The 19871-nt window shown below is 38.4% G+C and overlaps 1 protein-coding gene across 1 annotated transcript in view; it reads left to right on the top strand.

The window, feature by feature from the left end:
• APPBP2 (amyloid beta precursor protein binding protein 2) overlaps positions 1 to 11364 on the top strand; it is a 60382-nt gene extending 49018 nt beyond the window's left edge. Inside the window, exons 9-13 of the mRNA XM_027626070.1 lie at positions 698 to 822; positions 4112 to 4197; positions 5708 to 5898; positions 7811 to 7976; positions 8993 to 11364. Of these exons, the coding sequence (XP_027481871.1) occupies positions 698 to 822; positions 4112 to 4197; positions 5708 to 5898; positions 7811 to 7976; positions 8993 to 9246 (822 nt within the window). The 3' untranslated portion in view covers positions 9247 to 11364. The remainder of the gene's footprint in view (positions 1 to 697; positions 823 to 4111; positions 4198 to 5707; positions 5899 to 7810; positions 7977 to 8992) is intronic.
• The last annotated feature ends 8507 nt before the right edge of the window (positions 11365 to 19871 follow it).

Genomic DNA, 19871 nt, shown 5'->3' with positions numbered 1-19871 from the left:
TGTTAACAGTTAACACTTTTTTTCTTTCAACCTGAATTGACTTGCTTACCTGCATTTGTTTGCGGTGTATAACCCACTGTCTAAGAACAACTCTTTCTGAGCCCCTCCTTGTATATGGGACAACATTCTTTTACTAAATAACATGTAGAAGGGTTAGAAGTAAATGTTGTAGGAATTACAGAAAACCATTGAGGAAAAGAATTTTTGGCTTGTGGGCTCATATATAAGAGTAATTTTCCATTTTTCATTTGCCCAGAGGATGACCTATCTTCATTGTTGATTTAGCATGAGTCATTATAGCTGTTCTTTGTAATAGCAAGGAGGGTTGATAACAATTATTTTAGGCCTCCCATTAGTCATTCTTAGGTAAATGTGTTACACCATCACTCTGGACAAGGTATCCTTGATTTTATGGTTCACTTACAAAGAAGGACATAGAAAAACACTGCTGTGATTCTCAGACATATGAATAATTTTTATTACGAAACCATTGTCTTTTAAGTTAGATTCAGTCTTCAGAAAACCAGGCCTTTTGGTGACTTTTATGTTCTTGTGTGATTTAAATACAGCAGGACTTTTGCTTCAAAACTGATGGTATTGATATATAGAACATATATTTAAATTACTAGGATGCTTAGTATTACTGGTAGTGTTATCTAAGGATTTATAGTCATAATAATTTTCATGACTCTTTCAGGCAGCCCTTGACATTCGGCAGTCAGTGTTCGGTGGCAAAAATATTCATGTAGCAACAGCTCATGAAGACTTGGCTTATTCTTCTTATGTTCACCAGTATAGCTCTGGGAAATTTGACAATGCACTGTAAGTTCCATGTTCCTTTTCAGTGAGCGATTAAATGGTGTTGCTATTGTTTTTCCTAATGCAATAGTATTTAATGTATTTATAGATTAAATTTGTCTTCAGGAGCTTTTTTTTTTTTTTTAATTTTTTTTTTTTTTTTAAGATTTTATTTATTTGACAGAGAGAGATAGCGAGAGCAGGAACACAAGCAGGGGGAGTGGGAGAGGGAGAAGCAGGCTTCCAGCGGAGCAGGGAGCCCGATGTGGGACTCGATCCCAGGAACCTGGGATCATGACCTGAGCCGAAGGCAGACGCCCAACGACTGAGCCACCCAGGCGCCCTGTCTTCAGGAGCTTTAACAAGATGCCTTAACTGTTCTTGAAGTCATTTAAAATCATACCAGTTTATAAGCCATTTATTTAGATGTTATGTGGTTTAATATTGAGAGTTATATATCTTCGTAAGGAATATGGCTTATCTTCTGAATACTTCAGTAATTTTTCTTTGGGTAGTATAGTAGCCTCTGGCTAAATGACAAACTTAACCTAAAAACATTTTGCTCAAAATATGCAGAAATACTGAGTAAAATATAACAGTTGTCTTTGTAAGTGCATAAATGAGCTCGCAGGAGAGAAAGACCCCAAGGGCCACTCATGGACTAAAATCCAATAGGGTAGGCATGAACTGTATGGTATAACTGCCCTAGGGTGATGGGAAAGCTTAGTAGTTTGTGTAAACCTTGGTTGGACAATAATCCTGGGTTTAGGAGATAAGGCATTTAGTCCACAGGAAACTATGAGTTAGAACTGAAACCCTCACCTGAAGTCAAGATCAAGCCTGCACCATCAGGGAAAGGGAAGACTAGGAGGAAAACAAAAAATTTCCCACTGGCAAGAAAGAGGACAAGGAAACTCATTCATCTCAGGTTGGGCTCTCAGTTAACCAAAAACAGCCTCACAGTGGAATTTATAATTGCATCATGTATTCAAGAATCCCCAGGGGCACCTGGGTGGCTCAGCCATTAAGCGTCTGCCTTTGGCTCAGGTCATGGTCCCAGGATCCTGGGTTCGAGCCCCGCATCGGGCTCCCTGCTCAGTGGGAAGCCTGCTTCTCCCACTCTCCCTACCCCTGCTTGTGTTCCCTCTCTCGCTGTGTCTCTCTCTGCCAAATAAATAAAATCTTTAAAAAAAAAAAGAATCCCCAAACTGAGGAAAACATTAAAAAGCTCTTTGGGACTGCTATTTCTCCTGAGAAGCCTTTTGGGAGAAAATGCAAAACTCTTGGAAATTCTCAACCCAAACCAAACAGACTTCCCATAGATCTAACTCTACCTAAGATGAACTCACCATTAAAAAATTTCAAAATAAAGTAAGGAAACATTTCCTCTATTAATGAGAATCAGCAGAAATAACAAACAGGATTAGAACCCAAAGAATATTGGCTAACAGAACTTCTTGGTTGATACTATAAAGTAAGTATCTTTAAATGATTAAGCATATAAAATGGGTTAGCAAACTGTGGCCTCTAGGGAAAGTAAAATTTTATTGGAACATAGCAATACTCATTCACTCATGTATTGTTTATGGCTGCTTTCATGCTACATCAGGAGAGTTGAGTAGTTGAGACAGTGTGTGGCCCACACAACCTAAAATATTTGCTATCTGGCCCTTTACAGAAAAAATTTGCTGACACTGATGTAAAAGAATGAATCAGTAATATTTTGGAGGGAAAATAAAGGGGGGTAAAGAGCAGATTTAAAAATAAAATAACTGATACATGCTACAACCTGGATGAACCTTGAAAACATTCTGCTAATTGAAAGAAGCTAGTCACAAAGGACCCCATATTGTATGATTCCTTTTTTTTGAGATGTCCAGAATAGGCAAATGTATGAGAGACAGAAAATAAATTTGTGGTTGCCATGGGCTCATAGGGTTGGAGGAAAATGGTGAGAGACTACTAATGGGCCAGTGTTTCTTTCTAGGGTCATGAAAATACACTGAAATTGCTTGTGATGATGGGTGCACAACTCTGTGAATATACTAAAAACCACTGAATTGTACATTTTAGTGGGCGACTTGTGTGGTATGAATTATATCTCAGTAAGAGCTGTTATAAAAAATAAAACGTAGCTAGAATTAGAAAATAGTCATTTACATTAAAACTCAGTAGACAAGTTAAACAGCACATTGGACACAACTAAAGAAACAGTGAACTGGAAAACAGATCTGAGGAAATTAATAATTACCTGGCAGATGGAGATAGAAGACTTGGAGTTACTTGAAAGAAACTGGTAGATAAAATAGGCAGCTTGCCTTCTGTTTGGTGAGATGGGCCATAAACAAGTAACTAGACATAGCAGCTGAGAACACATATATGTGAAGAAGATTAAGGTAAACTAAGAGTAAAGAGCTGTGGTAAATTTTTTAGGGACTTTTTTTTTTTAAGATTTTATTTATTTGAGAGAGAATGAAAGAGAGCATGAGAGTGGGGAGGGTCAGAGGGAGAAGCAGACTCCCCGCTGAGCAGGGAGCCTGATGCAGTACTCGATCCTGGGATTGCAGGATCATGACCTGAGCCGAAGGCAGTCGCTGAACCAGCGGAGCCACCCAGGCTCCCCCTTTAGGGACTTTTGTATAAGCTGGTCTGGAAAGGCTTCTCATTGAAGAGTGAGCCATGTGGGTGGATATTCAGGGGGATAGTATCCCATAGAGACGGTAAAGTAAGTGCAAGAGTCCTAGGTGAGAGTATGCTTTGCATGTTCAGAAAACTGCGAGGCCTGTGGCTGGAGGAGAAGGAGAGGGCTTTTTCTTTTCTTTTTTTTTAAAGATTTTATTTATTTATTTGACAGAAAGACAGCAAGAGAGGGAACACAAGCAGGGGGAGTGGGAGAGGGAGAAGCAGGCTTCCCGCGGAGCAGGGAGCCCGATGCGGGGCTCAATCCCAGGACCCCCAGATCATGACCTGAGCCGAAGGCAGATGCTTAACGACTGAGCCACCCAGGCGCCCCGAGAGGGCTGTTTCTGAGAATGGTAGATGAGGTCATACAGGTGGCGGGGGAAAGAACATGGTGAGACTTGTAGGCTGTGATAACAAATTCACAGTTTATTCTGTAGGAGATAGAAATCCAGTGGATATTTTAAAAGTTCAGTCCACAACAGATTAGAAATTTAAAAAACAAAAAACAATACCTTTACCACAGATTGGTTTAGAAATTCCATCAGTATTATAAGTTGTAAGGGTTTTTTTAAAATGCTGTAATTATTTATAACTAAAAAGAAATGCCAGAATATATTTGTCTATATTACAGATTTCATGCCGAAAGAGCTATTGGTATCATTACCCACATCCTACCTGAAGATCATCTTCTTTTGGCTTCTTCAAAGAGGGTGAAAGGTACCCTTTGCAATTAGTCTCCAGTATACCTGTATATATATGTTTTTTAGATTTCTTTTGCTGTCAGTTGTACTAGATGTCTAGTCTCATATATTTTAATGATACATAGTTTAAAATAGAGTTGTTTGTTTATTTCTTTGGGTAGTAGCATAGGATTAGACTATATCTGCATATTACTAAGATAGCCAAGTCACTGATTTAAAGTATCTGCCTATAACTCTACTTAAGAATTTCCAGTGGTTCATAATAAAAGGTTCGCTTCTCTCATATAGCATTGTTAATAAGCCAGAATATCTTTTGTCGCTTTTTTTTCTTCTTCCTTCCTCCCCTCACCCCCTTTTCCTCTCTGTAATGCCTTCATTCATTCATTTCTTTTGAGGGGAGGATGAAAGAAAGAATAACATGATTGTTGCACAGTAACAGGTTTTTCACGTACCTTCAGCTTTATAGTGCAGGATTTTGAAACTCAGTTTTGTATCAGGTTACCCTTAATGTTGCAAGGCTCTTACCAAATACCACTTTCTTCTTTTCTTCTAATCACTACCAAAGCCCTTTAATTTAAAAAGCATTTATTTGCCAACATCACTGGGTCACCCATGTGGTAATTCCATGCATGCTGGAGAAATTTTACCTTAATTCTTGAACTGGTTCTTTTCCCCCCTCTGGGTTTGGATTTTAAGTTAAACAAGTAATACATAATTGTTGTAAAAATTAAAAGTTAGAGAGAAAAGAGAAAATAATGAATTAAGTCACCTGAAATCCCACCAATCCAGATTCAGCATTTTGGCTTTTTTTCTCCCAATAATGGAATGAATGAATTTTTTTAGTTTTATATTCTGCCTTTTTCACTTAATACTTTACAGACATTTTTTCATTGCAGTACATATGGATATATATATCCTTTTATTCTTTAAAAACGCTAAACTAAACCTCTTTTACTCTTGTGCATATGGACAATTTTCCTAGAAATAAAATTACTTCGTAAAAGAATATGTATTTTTAAGACTTTAAATGGAATTTGAAAGTCTTTTATGTGACTTTGAAATTGCGCTGTCTTCTTGCCTGATTTGGTTGGTCAAGTTAGTAGGAGGAAACCAGTTCTTTTAGTTGTATTTGGTTAAAGGTTGTATTTTACAGTGTGGTTTCAAAATGTTCAACAGTGCTTAGGTACTCCTTGACACAGTTTCATAACTTTAAAATTTTGCCTTTGCCTTGTCTTACATTGCTTTCAATAAGAAATTCACATCAGCAAAATATAATAGTCTAGTAAAGTAGAAATTCTGCACAATATTTGATGTATACCATTGTTTTTCTTAAATTTGAAGTTCATTATACTATGCAAACTAGAATGACCCCCAGAAGTATATTTTTTTCATTATCGTGGAATTCATCTTTACCAGTTCTAATCCATAACCACAAACATTTATAGAATTTAATTTTAAATTATATGCTCTGATTAGCTTTGATAGATGGTTTGGAAGTATGCTAATTTTATTGCTTTCTTAATCAGCCCTTATTTTAGAGGAGATTGCAATCGACTGTCATAATAAAGAAACTGAACAGAGGCTGCTTCAAGAAGCTCATGATTTGCACCTGTCTTCACTTCAACTAGCTAAAAAAGCTTTTGGGGAATTTAATGTACAGACTGCAAAACACTATGGAAACCTTGGAAGACTTTACCAGTCAATGAGAAAATTTAAGGTACAAGCATGTTTTACTATCTTTTTCTCTCACTAAATAATTTTAGGTAGTAAAGTATAATCTTAAATAATACATCTTCATGGGGCGCCTGGGTGGCTCAGTCGTTAAGTGTCTGCCTTCGGCTCAGGTAATGATCCCACAGTCCTGGGATCGAGCCCCAATTGGGCTCCCTGCTCTGCGGGAAGCCTGCTTCTCCCCCTCCCCCTCCCACTCTCCCTGCTTGTGTTCCCTCTCTTGCTGTGTCTCTCTCTGTCAAATAAATAAAATCTTAAAAAAAAAATAATACATCTTCAGTAACCTTCAGTAATAAAGTGTACGTTTATTATACTCCTACCTTATTCCATGAAAGAATTGAGAAAATAGCTAGTATAAAACAACAGAGTCAAAATATAAATAAAATTCAAAATCCAAACCATGGAAAAATAAGACATAAGATCAAACCACAAAGGCTGATACGGTTATTATAGTTAGACTTAAAACATAGCTACTAGCGGGCACCTGTCTGGCTCAGTCAGAAGAGCATGTGACTCTTGATCTCAGGGTTGTGAGTTAAGCCCCACGTTGGGTGCAGAAATTACTTAAATAAATAAAAAGTTTAAAAAAAAGAAAGGGGGACGCCTGGGTGGCTCAGTCAGTTGAGCATCCAACTCTTGGTTTCAGGTCAGGTCATGATCTCATGGGTTGTGAGATCGAACCCCAGTTGGGCTCCCCGCTCAGTGGGGAGTCTGCTCAAAGGTTATCTCCCTCTGTCCCTCCCCCAACATGTGCGCACACACAGTCTCTCTCTCCCACTCAGTCTCTCTAAAAATAAATAAATCTTTAAACAACAACAACAACAACATAGTTATGTTAAGTGTAGCCCTTAGCAGGGGCGCCTGGGTGGTGTAGTCGGTTAAGCATCTGCCTTCAGCTCAGACCTTGATCCCGGGGTCCTGGGATCTGGGGTCCTGGGATCTTTGGGCTCCCTGCTGAGCGGGGAGTCTGCTTCTCCCTCTGCCCCTCCCCCAGCTCATGGTCACTCTCTTTCTCTCTCTCTCTCTCAAATAAAGAAATAAAATCTTTAAAAAAAAAAAAAAGTGTAGCCCTTAGCATAATGTCTGGCACATGGTAGGTATGCAAGAAATGTCAGATATTGCAAGTATTATTAATTGTGGTGATAAAAATTTACTGAATTCTCTTTTAAAATTTTGGGTTATAAATTCTTTTTTTTTTTTTTTAAGATTTTATTTATTTGAGAGAGAGAGAAAGCACACGAGAGGGGGGAGGGTCAGAGAGAGAAGCAGACTCCCTGCCGAGCAGGGAGTCCGATGCGGGACTAAATCCATGGACTCCAGGATCATGACCTGAGCCGAGGGCAGTCACTTAACCAACTGAGCCACCCAGGCGCCCTGGGTTATAAATTCTTAATGTTGTTCATTTTAGGGTCACAGTAAGGAAAGGATGAGAGTCACTGCCTAAGACATTCTTTTTTTACCTGAAAATCCATTACATATCCCTCAATTAACCTGAGTTTTATTGTCAAAATTCCAAAAAATAAAGCGTATACCTATATAACTGAACATACGATAGTATGAAGTTTCTTAACAAGGTTTAAATTTTGGAGCATGTTAACAAAGAAATAATTGTCATTTTAGAAAGTTTTGATGTTAATTTCTTCTAACAATTTTTTATTACCAGGACAGATTTTGTCATCATTTTTGGCATAGGACACTCACTGTCATCAGCTTGTGTGCATGGCTTCCCAAACTAGTAATCTTCCCCTAGGCAGCTTTTGGATTAACGTAGTATGTCCTCTGATCTGATTATCTTATGCCATCCATGTCTTGGCATTTAGAAGAGTCTTACTCGTTGGCTGAGAATTGTTAATATGAGAGTATAATCTAATGGCTAAAACAGCTTAATTATTTTTCAGGAAGCTGAAGAAATGCATATCAAAGCAATTCAGATAAAAGAGCAACTTCTTGGTCAAGAAGATTATGAAGTAGCCCTTTCAGTGGGACATCTGGCTTCTCTATACAATTATGACATGAATCAGTACGAAAATGCTGAGAAACTTTATTTGCGATCCATAGCGATTGGTATGTTATTTTAAAATTTAGTGAATTGATAGTATCAACATGTCAACATGTCTTATATGTTGTGTAAGGGAAGTGTAATTACAAAGAGTTAAATGAGTTTGGAGCTGCTAAGGATATCCAGAAGCCACCCAAAAACCATCTGAAACATTTTGCTAAAGATGATTTATTGATGTTGAAGCCAGTAGTAAGTGACTGTTGAGGCAGAGTGTCAAGTATAGGCAAAAGGAGTTATTCTAAACTAGTTGTGTAGTTACTACTCCTTCCACCTCCCTTTTTGAACATGTTACCAGTGGAATCATGCAGTGCATATTTTTACATGTCTGGTTTCTTTTGGTGAACATGAATTGTGAAATACATCTGTGTTGTTCCATAACACTATCGCTTATTAATTTCCAGTGCTGTATAATATTTTATTGGATTAGTATATCATTTATCCATTCTATGTTAATGGACATTCAGAACATTTGGATTGTTTCCATTTCAGGAAATAAGATTACAGAATAACGTACTGTAGTCATCATCTAATGTGCCTATTAAAATTTTTCCCTGTTTTGGGGGCACCTGGCTGGCTCTGTCAGTAGAGCATGTGACTCTTGATCTCAGGGTCATGGGTTTGAGCCCCATGTTAAGGGTAGAGTTTACTTAAAAAAAAAAAATTCCTCCCTATTTTTATATTGAATTGTCTGTCATTCCTTATTGATTTATATAAGGTCTTCATATACTATGGATGCAGCAAGCCCTTTGTTGGTTATATATGTTGAAAGAGAGATAACTCACTCTGCTCCTTGTTTCTAAATGGTGCCTTTCAAAGAACAGAAGTTCTTAATTCTAATATTTATCTTGTCTGTGGGTACCCAATCTCATTAGTTTCTCATTTAGCCTAGGAAATAAAATAAAGCCACCTTATTTAAAGAATTGAACTTGTGTTATTTTTTTAAGAACCTCTTGTTTCATTATTTGAGCTTTCTTTTTTTTTTTTTCCCTTGTGCATGTGTGTATGTGTGTTTTACTTTCAGGGAAGAAACTGTTTGGTGAAGGCTACAGTGGACTAGAATATGATTACCGAGGTCTCATTAAACTTTACAACTCCATTGGAAATTATGAGAAAGTGTTTGAATATCACAATGTTCTGTCTAACTGGAACCGGTTGCGAGATCGTCAGTATTCGGTGACCGATGCTCTTGAAGATGTCAACACCAGCCCCCAATCCACTGAAGAAGTGGTGCAGTCCTTCTTGATTTCTCAGAATGTTGAGGGACCGAGCTGCTGAGGGAGGACCTCAGTTAATTAATTTACCTTTTCCCAGATTCCAGGGAATTCATACTGTGAAATCAAAACCATGTTGTTTTTTGGGGCTGGAATTTGCATTGAAACACTGGTCCAGTCCATTGACCCTATTTGGGTGATCCCTACCTTGCAGAGTGTCCGTAGGAATAAGCATATATTCAGTTATATTCAGCATGTACCGCATGTATAAGTAGTCTGGCCCATATTTTCAACCTAGTAGAACAAACAACAGGAAATCTTTTTTTTTTTCCATTTTAAAGAATAATTCATTTTGCAGAAAGCCTGAAAAGAACCCCTAAATAAAACTATTTAAGAGTTTAAAAGAGTTGCATTCTTATTATGTAAGGATGATTTTAACAACTTTTTAACATATTCTTCCTTGTGGAGGTATTCAATACTGTATTGTAAAGAAATTTTATGGGGAAAATCTTTATATGCAGTATAGAAAAGTTAACACAGTACTAGTAGAAGAGGGACATCCTGACTTAGGTTTGGCTACCTTACCCAGAGAAGTGGATACAACCACTCCAGAGCTCTATTACAGGGAAGGATTGTCAGATTCGTCTGAACTGGACCAGTGTTGATCTGTAAGTAATAGAAAAGCTGACAGACCAGCAGTTTTATTAACCCTTTGGTTGTTTCAGGGTTTTTTGGTATAACAATGCAAGATGCTCTGAAAGCATTTGTGAACAGGACCAGGAGGACTTAAAAAGGACCAGCCTAATGTAGAAAGGGGTTATTTGGACCAGAGGCTTTAGGTAATTATTTTAGCCCCTGCATATACTTTTATCAGTAGAATGTTTCATTTAGAGGTATAATGAAAAGTGATAATGCAAAAATTATATTCATGTAATTAGACACCAAACTAGGGAGATTTGGCAGTTTCGATGGTGTATCTTTAGTCAGTGTGCACAGATGGCAATGCCATAAGCAAGTGTATAAATATCTGCTGCAACCATCCCCCTCATTTTAAATGTTACCCTAATAATCAATGCAATTAACAAGTATATTGGCTAAGAGTCGTGAAATAGCTCATGGGTGGGAATTTTAGGTTACTATATGGTTTGTGGGGATTAATGGAAAAATGAATGCCCAAAAGAAGCAATTCTTAGAGATCCTTCATTTTTATGGTAAATAATAGTACAGCTGTGTCATTTTATTTGAAATTCAAGAGTCAAATGCAGAGATCCCCTAGTTATATATCTGTTTCACTAACTTGTCTTCCTGTTTATTGGGTTTTGATTTTTGTAATCTTAAGCCAGTCAGGTTATTTAATATTGAGGTAATTAATACTCAGATTTGGAAAGTGACATGTAGCAATTAAGAAACAAAAAGGTCTTTTGCTGTTACCTCAGTTCTTACTATAGTGGCCTATGTGGTGCCTCTATAGTTAAGAATCAGGGTTTTCCCCCCTATTTTCAGGGGTTCATGACTTGGCTGTCAGAGATGTTGCTCTTAGCTAATGCTTGGAGTAGTCTGTGGGTGAGTGGATGTGTGTTGAATTTTGGTTTTCTTTTAACATGCACGCTGGGGTTGGAGGGGGGAAGAAATCTAAACTGCCACATTGAGTACAGAAAAATTAATTGGAGATTTCAGGTAAATTTGATTTTCAACACTTTTTTGAACTTCCCAAACCTAATCTTGTTTAAAACTGTTACTTTCAGTCTTGTTAGTTATGAGCCAGTGTTTTTAAGTCCCCAGGAGGGGATTGACTGGGGGAGGTACAGAAAGAGATGAAGCAAGCCCAGACCCTAATATTGTAACCATGATTTCAAAACCTGGGTTTATTCCTCAAATTGAATTATTTTCTTTTTCATCTTAAAAAGAGTACATTGGCACACCTGCACCTCCCCTCCCAGTTAATTGCAGTCTAATGCCAAGAGGCACCTCTTTATTAATTACCAAATAGTCTGTGTGACCAAGGACTAACATTTATTAAGTTACTCAGCTCTATCCTTACAGGCCTATATATTTAATACCTCCAAAGATATTTCCAGGATAGGCTTTGTATACTTTTGTTGGTTATTTAGAGTCATGTGGTATGTTTGTGGTATAGGAATGTCATGGTAAATTGTTTTTCAATAAATATTTTGAAACTTAACGTTTCCATATGAAGTTTTTTTTTTTAAATCAATCTGTATCTTTTGGTTTTGTGCACATACAGCATTTCCTACGATAAAATCAAGCAAATGACTTAAGGCCTCATCCTCTCTTAATTCAATTTGAGCTCAACTTAGCTCACACTCAGTGATAAAACAACATGGTATTTAGGAGCCTAAGATCACAGGGTGATAATGTTACGTGGCAGCCAGTTTTTCTAAAAAGCATTGGTAGTTTCCCTTTATTACCACTGCTTTAATGTAGTTTTCTATAAGTCCGTACACTTTGATTTAATGCAAAAACTGTAGGCTGAGAAAAGAGATTGACAGCTTGTTAATGATATAACAAAGAGTATGCTATTAATTCTGGTTGTAATGAAGAATAATACCCTAATGATTCTAAGTGTGGGGTTTATCCTTTATTCCTAGGGATGTTTAGGGTAGCTTAGAGAGGTGAATATTAGTACTTTATGGGGTTAAAAAGAATCTCAAAAGAATAAAATTTACCTCACAGTAACCAATAGCTTGCACAGACTTTTCACATATGGTGGGGGTTATGTGTAAGGAAGCCTAGACCAACTTAAAGATTTTTCTGGAAGTTCAGCAAAGTAATGTTAAATAAGGGGCCTTTGGTCTCATCCTTCCCTGACTTTCATTTCTTCTCTATTACCCAGTCTTTTTCCCAACGTTGGTGCTACTCAGATTGGGTGCATCTGGGGGCTCTCCTGTGCCACACAGATGGTCAGTCACTCCTGCATCCAGTGTAATAGAACCAATTGGGTTTTTTAGACCACAGGTTTTATGGGTCCCCAAAGCTTTAGGACCCTTCTTGTCATTGATGCTCTGTCTCTCCTTGGTTAAAAAACAAACTCACTGTTGCTCTGTAGTAATCCGTGTGCAGGTACGTGGTTAATTAATTTGTGAAATTAAAGATTTGACAAAGGCCTTTGTTCCTAGCCTGTTTGGGAAGAGTTCATAATGTTGTGAAAATTAAGTACAGAGGCTGCTACCTTATAAATAAATGTAGAGTGCCATTTGGCAACTCCTTACATGCACACACAGTGCTCAACAGTCAGCACCTAAAACACAGCGGAAGCTTTTGGCCATACTTTACAAATTGAAACAATGGTTTGCTTAGTTAGCAGGTACTCTTAACTGCCACTTGGTCTTTATTTTTTCCCCAGAATTTGTAGCCTTGCTGCTTGCAAACTGTTCCTTTTCTGGACGACAAAGTTACTACTGGAAAAACACTTATTTATATAAGTACGAACTTTTTTAAGAGTTTTATTTTTGCTTTAAAAATTAATGTATATATTTCACCTCTTGGCTTTGGAGGACCTCAGTTCTTGCTAGGAAAAAAAAATTTTTTTTTAATCTGACATTTGGATTAATCTCCAGCTTGAACACTAGTAGTTGTATTGCCCACAAATCTCAGGAATGTGTTAGGCAGAAAACTGGTTTTACCCTGTCGGTGATCTGAAGGAGTGTGCTTTAGGATTTCTTAAATAATACTATTCTTTAATTGCAGTCCTAGGTATCTATAGCATGAGTGGCCTTAGTGAGTTTGTTGAAGTACACATTTTTTTTCAAAAGTAAAATTTAAGATTAAAAATATATGCTCTATATAGATATCTAGAAAACCTGGTTTGTGGTGCACAAGTTAAGTGTTGGATCACTAGATAATTGTTGCAGGTACCGTTTGTGTAACATTACTCATTTCTGTATATTCCTTTTATGGAAAGATGTTGCCATGGTAACTAAAACTTTTCAGTTTAGTTCTACTTTTATGATGTGAATGAATGCTACCTTTTATTAAATATTACCAAGTCAGTACTATTTTTATACTTTATTAAGCAACAGGGGATTTTAGTTTAATAGGCTCAAGAGCTCTTAATGAAACAAATTACTAACAATTCTTTACATGAAAATCCCCACTAATAGTGCCACAGTAATTTCTATAGAAATATCTAGGGTCATTGAGATTTTTTTAAGACAATTGTTCATTGTGTCAGAATGACCTTTCATATCATCCTTTTAACACAAACTTGTAGTGCCCACCATTATTTGTAACCATTGAACCATACTAAGTATGTTTGTAACCAGCATTGTGATATATTCTGTACTTGTATTGCTAAAAATGAATTATTGACCTAATAAATATAGTGTTCCTGCATTCATAGTGTATCTGTTTCCAATTCAGTTGTGATCACTTTTGGTCGGGACTTGGGATTATTATTGCAACCTGGGTTTTTTTGTTTTTTTTTAAGATTTTATTTATTTATTTGACAGAGACACAGCGAGAGAGGGAACACAAGCAGGGGGAGTGGGAGAGGGAGAAGGCTTCCTGCCGAGCAGGGAGCCTGATGTGGGGCTCGATCCCAGGATCCCCGGGATCATGACCTGAGCTGAAGGCAGACGCTTAACGACTGAGCCACCCGGGCGCCCTCAAATTAGGTCTTTAAGAAAATCTGCCATGAAACAGTGAATCGTAAGCACGCAGAACAGCTGGTGCTGGAAGTGAAGCCAAATTTTAAGTTAATATAAAGAAAATTAACATTTCAACAAAATCCCACCTTCACTTGCAATAGTCAGCACTGGGTTGATCTCACATGCCACCTGCAATGAGACTGCTTAAATTTTTCTTTTTACATTCCCATGACTTTGAACATGCTGTTCCTGAAAGTTTGAATTGCCTCTTCTTGGTACTTAAGCCCCATTTTATTTAAAACTTAGTTAAAAAGACATTACCCTATGAACATACAACTAACATAATTAAAACTTTACAGCTTACAAACGTTGCTGATTGTGCATTTAACAAATTTTACATAGAATTTACTCTGTAGCAGATACTATTCTAAATATGTTAGCAAACCACACCCACTTACTTTATACACATCTATTTCTACAGTTCAAAAATTCAAGGCAAACTCAAACTCATCAGGATGGTTGTTATCAAAAACAAAAGTGTTGGCAAGGATGTAGAGAAGTTGGAGACCTCATGCATTTTTTTTTAAAGATTTTATTTATTCATTTGAGACAGAGATAACAGAGCACGAGCAGGGGGAGAGGGAGAGGGAAAAGCAGGCTCCCCACTGAGCCAGAAGCCAGACGGGCTCGATCCCAGGACCCTGGGATCATGACCTGAGCCGAAGGCAGGCTTAACCATCTGAGCCACCCAGGTGCCCCGACCTCATGCATTATTGATGGGGATGTAAAAAGGTGCATCTGCTATGGTAAACAGTAAGGTGGTTCCTCAAAAAATTAAAAATAGAATTACCATGTGATCCAGCAATCCTTCTTAGGGGTATATGTTCAAAAGAATTGAAAGCAGGGTCTTTCATTTGTACACCATGTTCATAGCATCATTATTCATAATAACCAAAATATAGAAGCAACCCAAATGTCCATCAGTGGATGAATGGATAAACAAAATGTGATATATCCATACAATGCAATATTATCCTGAATGATAATAACCCAGGGTCCTGGGATCGAGCCCCGCATGGGGTTCCCTGCTCGGCGGGAAGCCTGCTTCTCCCTCTCCCTCTCCCACTCTCCCTGCTTGTGTTCCCTCTCTTGCTGTGTCTCTCTCTGTGAAACAAATAAAATCTTAAAAAATAATAATATTCAAAATAAGAATTATTTCTTAAAAAGGAAAAAATTTCTTTTTTTAAACTTTTAAAAAATTTTATTTATTCATGAGAGACGGGGAGGGAGAAGCAGGCCCCCCACAGAGCAGGGAGCCAGATATGGGGCTCGATGCCAGGACCCCAGGATCACGACCCGAGCCAAAGGCAGACACTTAACCAACTGAGCCATCCAGGCGCCCCAAAAGGAAGGAATTTCTTTTTTTTTTTAAGATTTTTTTTTTAAGATTATTTGAGAGAATGAGAGATAGAAAGCACGAGAGGGAAGAGGGTCAGAGGGAGAAGCTGACTCCCTGCTGAGCAGGAAGCCCGATGTGGGACTCGATCCCGGGACTCCAGGATCATGACCTGAGCTGAAGGCAGTCACTTAACCAACTGAGCCACCCAGGCGCCCCCAAAAGGAAGGAATTTCTAACACATGCTACAACATTGAACCTTGAGGGCATAATGCTAAAGTGATATAAGCCAGGCACAAAAGGGAGGGGAGAGTATACTGTAACTGTTAAGTATGAATCTACTTACATGAGGTATGTGGTCAAACACAGAGACAGTAGAATGGTAGTTGTCAGAGCCCGGAGGAGCTGAAAATGGGGAGTGGTCGCTTAATGGGTACAGTTTCAGTTTTGCAAGATGAAATGGTTCTGGAGATTCATTACACAACAATGGACATACTACTACTGAACTGTACACTTAAGATGATACATTTTATGAGTTACCACAGTTAAAATTTTTAGGACAAACTTTCCAATTGCATTAGCAGTTATATAAGACATGATAAAGTATGATAAAGTTTGAAAAAATCTGATCACTTCCACTCAGTGCCTTGATAAAGCTTGAGTACAATTTATTTTCTGAATTAGAACGTTGATAGAACATGTCAAACTTGATTTGCATTTAAATTCCTGCTCAGCACAGAATCAGGCTTTGTCCTTGACTCTTGCTGCTCCTAAAGTCGTTTGAGTATTTTTCTCTTCTGTTATTGGCTCTCATCACAGCACATGTTCTGCATCTGGTATGTTGGTGTCAGAGTAACTAAATTACACAAGACCAAACAAAGAGTCATTATTTAAAAACCACCCTTAGGGGCGCCTGGCTGACTCACAGTAGAGCATGCGACCCCTGATCTCGGAGTCATGAGTTCGAGCTCCACATTGGGTAAGAGATTACTTAAAAACAAACTGGCGCCTGGGTGGCTCAGTCCATTAAGCGTCTGCCTTTAGCTCAGGTCATGATCCCAGGGTCCTGGGATCAAGCCCTGCAACGGGCTCCCTGCTCTGCGGGGTGTCTGCTTCTCCCTCTCCTTCACCCTCTGCCCCTTCACCCCGCTTGTGCTCACTCTCTCAAATAAATAAATAAAATCTTTAAAAAAATAAAGAACCTTTGGTGCTTTTTGACTGGGATGAAGTTTACCTAGTATATATTTGATCATTCAAATCTTTTAGTTTTTAGAAACATGATTACCGAGAGTCAAGTTTTGGGGCACCTGGGTGGTTCAGTTAAGCGTCTGCCTTCGGCTCAGGTCATGGTCCTGGGGTCCTGGGATGGAGCCCCACATTGGGCTCCCTGCTCAGCGGGGAGCCTGCTCCTCCCTCCCCCCCCACCCCCTGCTTGTGCGAGAGCTCGCTCGCTCTCTCTCAAATAAATAAATATTTTATAAATAAAGTCAAGGTTCATCTGAAGGTGAGAATTCTAGGGAGGCAGGGTGCTTACAATGAGAACAAGGACTTAAGAGTCCAGAGGAGCTGCTTTTTACTAGCTTGGAGGACTTAGGCAAATTTCTGACCTTGGCTCCTCATCTTTCAAGTGAAAAGGACACTACCTGGCTCTTGGATTATAATGAAGATTAAATAAAATGAATGCAATGCCTGAGTCAGTACCACGCCCATTATAGACATTGTGGAAATGTTAGTTCCTTTCTCCCTTGCTAGAGGATTATGGAGGAGAAGAAAGAGGAGCCTGAAAACCTCCCTTTTACTAAATACGTGATGATGCAGCATGCCTAGCCAGGTGACTCCATCTGCCAGGATGCACCTGTAAGACTCAGCTGGTACCCAGCACCATAGCAGTTACTCAGGATTTGGATAGTAAGTAGGGTTGAGCTAAGCTCTTGGCTTCAGGTCAGGTTTGTGGAGGAAGAGTGTTAGGAAGATTGCGTCCTTCTGAAGGTTGGTTCCAATGACAGAGAAGTCACTACAGGTGAGAAAGGGAGGAGTCTGAGAAGAGAGAAGTTGGAGGAGGGAGTCTATCAAAGCCTACCAACATTTCCAGGAAGCTCACAGTTCACTAGCACAACCCAGGCCAGAATGGTAGTGTGGACAGACTCACTCAAGCCCAAGATTGCTCTGGGTCCTCAAAGATCTCTCTGCCCCTAAGGACATCCGATATCTGTTTCTTAACATCTCCCTGATGGAGGGTTTATCATATCCTAGAGACATCTCTAGTATGGTTTAGAATGCAGACTTTGGAGCTGGACCAGAATCCTACATCTAGCAAAAAATGCAACATGACCCGTACAGCTGTGCCCTTGCCTCTGGTCATCTCAAAGCCATAGATATCACCAGGCTCTTTGGCTGCAGACTCCCAGGGCCAACCTGAGAATTTAGGACACTACTCTCCCACACCAGGAGAAGCTATACCACAAGGGGTGGGGGGTTGTGGGGAGAATGTTAAATGAGTTCACACAAACTTTAGGGAAAATCCAAAGAGGAGACTATGAGACCCTTTTTCTAGCCATACTAACCCTCCCACTGAGCAAAAGTGAGGGGAGGGGAGGGAGCCCCATGAGGTGGAATGGGATTGATAAACTGACATCAAAAAACCAAATACTTTTTTTCTATCTCATACAGGTGATGTATATTAACTATATATGGAAAATACCAAAAAGTCTTTTTTTAAATACTTGTAATCTTAAGAAATCAAAAATTACATGAAAACAAATGAAAATGAAAACACAACAGTCAAAAATCTTTGGGATGCAACAAAAGTGGTCCTAAAAGGGAAGTTTTTTTTTTTTAAGATTTATTTATTTATTTATTTGAGAGAACGAGAATGAGAGAGAGAGAGTACATGAGAGGAGGGAGGGTTAGAGGGAGAAGCAGACTCCCTGCTGAGCAGGGAGCCCGATGCGGGACTCAATCCCGGGACTCCAGGATCATGACCTGAGCTGAAGGCAGTCGCTTAACCAACTGAGCCACCCAGGCGCCCCCTAAAAGGGAAGTTTATAGCAATACAGAGCTACCTCAAGAAGGAAGAAAAATCTCAAACAACCTAAACTTATACCTAAAGGAGCTAGAAAAAGAGCAGCAAACAAAACTCAAGCCCTGCAAAAGGAAGAAAATAATAAAGACTAGAGCAGAAATAAATGACATAAAAACTTAAAAAAAAAACCCACAATAGAACAGATCGGTGACACTGGAAGCTGATTCTTTGGAAAGATCAACAAAATGGATGAAACTCTAGCCACACTCATTAAAAAAAAAGAGAGAGGACCCAAATAAAACTACTAATGGAAGAGAAGAGATAACAACCAACACCACAGAAATACAAACAATTGTAACAGAATATTATGAAAACCCATATGCCAACAGATTAGACAACTTAGAAGAAATGGATAAATTCCTAAAAATTTATAACCCACCAAAACTAAAGCAGGAAGAAATAGAAAACTTGAACAGACCAATCACCAGCAATAAAATTGAATCATTAATCAAAAAACTCCCGAAAAACAAAAGTCCAGGACCAGATGGCTTCACAGGCGAATTCTACCAAACATTAAAAGAATAGCTAATACCCCTTCTTCTCAAACTACTCCAAAAAATACAAGAGGAAGGAAAACTTCCAAATTCATTCTATGAGGCCAGGATCGCCCTGATACTAACCAGATAAAGACACACACACAAAAAGAGAACTACAAGCCAATATCTCTCATATATGTAGGTGCAAAAATCCTCAGCAAGGGCGCCTGGGTGGCTCAGTCGGTTGAGCATCTGCCTTCGGCTCAGGTCATGATCCCAGGGTCCTGGGATCGAGTCCCGCATCAGGCTCCCTGCTCCTTGGGAGTCTGCTTCTTCCTCTGCCTCTCTCTCTCTGTCTCTCATTAATAAATAAATAAAATCTTTAAAAAAAATCCTCAACAAAATATTAGCAAACTGAATCCAACAATATATTTAAAAAATCAGTCACCACGATCAAGTGGGATTTATTCCCAGGATGCAAGGGCTTAATATTTGCAAAACAATAAACATACTTCATATCAATAAGAGAAAGGATAAAAACCATATGATTATTTCAGTAGATGCAGAAAAACATTTGACAAAGTACAGCATCCATTCATGATTAAAGAAAACCCTCTGCGAAGTAGGTCTAGAGGGAACATATCTAAACATAATAAAGGCCACTTATGAAACACCCATAGCCAACATCATACTCAATGATGAAAAACTGAGAGCTTTTCCTTTAAGGCAAGGAACAAGACAAGGATGTCCACTCTCACCACTTTTATTCAACATAGTACTGGAAGTTCTAGCACAGCAATCAGACAACAAAAAGAAAAGTCACTTAAAAAAAAAAAAAAGAAAAGTCACCCAAATTGGTAAGGAAGAAGTAAAACTCACTATTTGCAGATGACATGATGCTATATATAGAAAACCCTAAAGACTCCAACAAAAAATTACTAGAACTGAAAAATGAATTCAATAAAGTCGTGGGATACAAAATCAACATAGAAAATCTGTTGCATTCCTATACACTAATAATGAAGCAGCAGAAAGAGAAATTAAGAAAACAATCCCATTTACAATTGCACCAAAACCAATAAGATATCTAGGAATAAACTTAACCAAAGAGTTGAAAGACTTGTATTG

Source organism: Zalophus californianus, chromosome 16 (genome assembly GCF_009762305.2).
Source record: "Zalophus californianus isolate mZalCal1 chromosome 16, mZalCal1.pri.v2, whole genome shotgun sequence".
NCBI classification, from domain to species: Eukaryota; Metazoa; Chordata; class Mammalia; order Carnivora; family Otariidae; genus Zalophus; species Zalophus californianus.
Note: the sequence above shows the minus strand (reverse complement) of the source record. Positions and strands in the feature narration are given on the sequence as shown.